The sequence below is a fragment of the Teleopsis dalmanni genome, chromosome 2 (genome assembly GCF_002237135.1).
Source record: "Teleopsis dalmanni isolate 2A chromosome 2, ASM223713v2, whole genome shotgun sequence".
Taxonomy (NCBI): domain Eukaryota; kingdom Metazoa; phylum Arthropoda; class Insecta; order Diptera; family Diopsidae; genus Teleopsis; species Teleopsis dalmanni.
The window spans coordinates 95,040,523-95,043,244 of NC_051847.1; the positions used below are offsets into that span (position 1 = coordinate 95,040,523).

Here is a 2,722-nt window from a genome sequence, read left to right on the forward strand (position 1 = left end):
ATTGTTCATGTCACCGGACAATCTTTTATTAGTCATTAGAATCATTATCACAACTTCAGCAACATTTAATATTGTGGCGACCCAGTTGGCTGTGCATTTATTGAATTTAAAAAGTAAAATTCAATTTCAAATATTTTTAAGTTTTTGTTTTGATTGATGAGAACGTTCTGATTTTTCTCTCTGTAAAAAGTTGAATAAAAGTTTATTAACATTGAAAATTTTTAGAGTTTTATTAATTAGCAAGGTGAACAGATCATTGCTAAATTGGTGACCCCGACGTGATTTCGAGAAAGTTTAAATTTAGAAATATTAACTTCTGAGCTAAATATCTAATTATCGAGCTGTGATGTCAGTTGCAGACGAAGGTGTAGTAATGGCTTCTGATAGTGGAAGTGTCGTAAACCGTGTAGCAGTGAAGGTGCCACCGTTTTGGCACGAGCGACCGGAGATTTGGTTTGCTCAGATCGAGGCGCAATTCGCAGTAGCTGCCATTACGAGTGATATCACACAGTTCAACACGGTAGTAGCAGCGATTGAGTCAAGTGTTATCGCCGATGTAAGTGATGCAGTGCTTCATCCTCCTGAAACTGGAAGATACGCTAATTTAAAGGCTTGCATCATAGAGCGGTACAGTGAGAGCGAGCAGCGGAAGATTCAACGGTTGTTGTCAGAAGTTGAACTTGGTGATAGACGCCCAACACAGTTGCTAATGGAGTTGACAGCGTTAGCTAAAGACAAGGTGAGCGATGAGTTCCTTAAGTCTCTTTGGCTGAAGCGTTTGCCACCACAAGTGCGCGCTATTCTGCAGGCATCGAACGTGGCACTAGCAGAACTGGCGAAATTAGCAGATCGTATTTGCGAGGCGGGTGATTTTCAACAGATAGCTGTAGCGTCAGCCTCTGATTGTCCAGCCTATTCTGAGAATGCTGTGATTTTACGAAGGCTTGAGCAAATCGAACAGCGTCTGAGTCGTTTGGATTTACGTCGTAGTGAGTCGGTGCAAAGTCGATCGTCATCGAGGAGGCGTAGGCGAACTCGTTCCCGACCAGGAAGTCATCCAGATTGGTGCTGGTATCACGAAAGGTTTGGTGATAGAGCTAATGCTTGTCGGCAGCCCTGTAGTTTTGTGACAAGCTCTCATCAGTCAAAAAACTAGGCACTCCTTCTACGTCGTCGAGCCGAGAAGGGGTTAGTGTTCGTATAGCTCGACTTAGTATTAAAGATCCCGCCACGTCGACCGTTTTCCTCATTGATACTGGTGCGGACATATCAGTTTTACCGAAGTCGTTCTGTCGTTGGAAGCAAAGGGCTAACAGTGTTGCATCAGTTAATTTATATGCTGCTAATGGTACGCCTATTCAAACATTTGGCGAGCGTCGACTGCTTTTGTCTTTGGGTTTGCGTAGAGATTTCCCGTGGACGTTCGTGATTGCGGATGTTAGCTGTCCTATTGTTGGAGCCGACTTCCTTAATCACTATGACTTGTTAGTGGATTTGAAAAGGAAGCGGTTAGTTGATTCGAAGACGACTTTGATGATGAAGGGTAAGGCTGCTGTGTCTCAAGAAGATACTGTTCGTGTGTGTGGTTCAGTTTCAGCTTATGCTGAGCTGGTTAATGAATACCGTGATTTAGGCATTATGAGTGCAAATCGGATGGGTTTAGTTACTAAGGTTGAACATTGCATCGAGACATTTGGTGCGCCGTCATTTGCTCGTCCCCGACGTTTAGTTGGAGCCAAACTTGAAGAAGCCAAGAAGGAATTCCAATTTTTAGTCCAGACAGGGATTTGTCAACCTTCGAAAAGCTGTTGGGCAAGTCCACTTCACATGGTTCGCAAAGGCGATGGAAGTTGGAGACCGTGTGGCGATTATCGCATGCTCAACGCGCAAACTAAACCTGATCGGTATCCGATTCCGTTCATTCATGATGTGACGAGTATTCTTCATGGTAAAACTTTGTTTTCGAAGATAGATTTGCAGAAAGCGTATCATCAGATACCGCTTGCACTGGCAGACATTCCGAAGACAGCTATTACAACTCCGTTTGGCCTGTTCGAGTTTCGCTTTATGACTTTCGGTCTCCGTAATGCTGCCCAGACGTTTCAGCGTTTTATGAATGAGACTCTAGGTGATCTTAATTTCGTTTTTGAGTACATCGACGATATTTTAATTGCGTCAAAAGATGAAGCAGAACACAGAATGCATTTGCGACTGGTTTTAGATCGACTTAGAGAAACTGGTTTGACCGTGAATTTTGCCAAGTGTAAGTTCGGCTGTTCCGAGATCGAGTTCCTTGGGCACGTTATTAGTGCAAAGGGTTTACGTCCTCCGGAGAGTAAAGTTCAAGCTGTTCGTGATTTTCCTCTGCCAGCAACGGTTAAACAGCTTAGACAATTCTTAGGCATGGTGAACTTTTATCGGCCGTTTCTGCGTAACGCTGTGCAGAATCAGCAGCGGTTGTTTCATCTTACACCAGGTAACCGCAAGAATGATAAGTCGGTGATTTCTTGGACTCCAGAAGATGTAGAGGTTTTTGAGGCTTGCAAGAATGATCTTGCCCAAGCTACGTTGCTTAACTTCATGGCTCTGGATGCACAATTGACGCTCACGACTGATGCTTCAGACGTTGCGGTGGGTGCTGTTCTCCAACAAGTAGTGAAAGGTGTGACTCAGCCATTGGCATTTTATTCAAAAGGTTTGAGTTCAGCGCAGACTAAGTATA

General features: G+C 43.9%; 1 protein-coding gene across 1 annotated transcript; it reads left to right on the forward strand.

The window, feature by feature from the left end:
* Positions 1-709: 709 nt before the first annotated feature.
* Positions 710-1,156, forward strand: LOC119675105. The gene has a single exon (XM_038086292.1). The coding sequence runs from the start codon at positions 710-712 to the stop codon at positions 1,154-1,156; it is 447 nt and encodes a 148-aa protein (XP_037942220.1).
* The last annotated feature ends 1,566 nt before the right edge of the window (positions 1,157-2,722 follow it).

Bases quoted from the DNA above. Each gene is read 5' to 3' on its own strand.
- LOC119675105 (XM_038086292.1), top strand. From the start codon at position 710: ATGGAGTTGACAGCGTTAGCTAAAGACAAGGTGAGCGATGAGTTCCTT.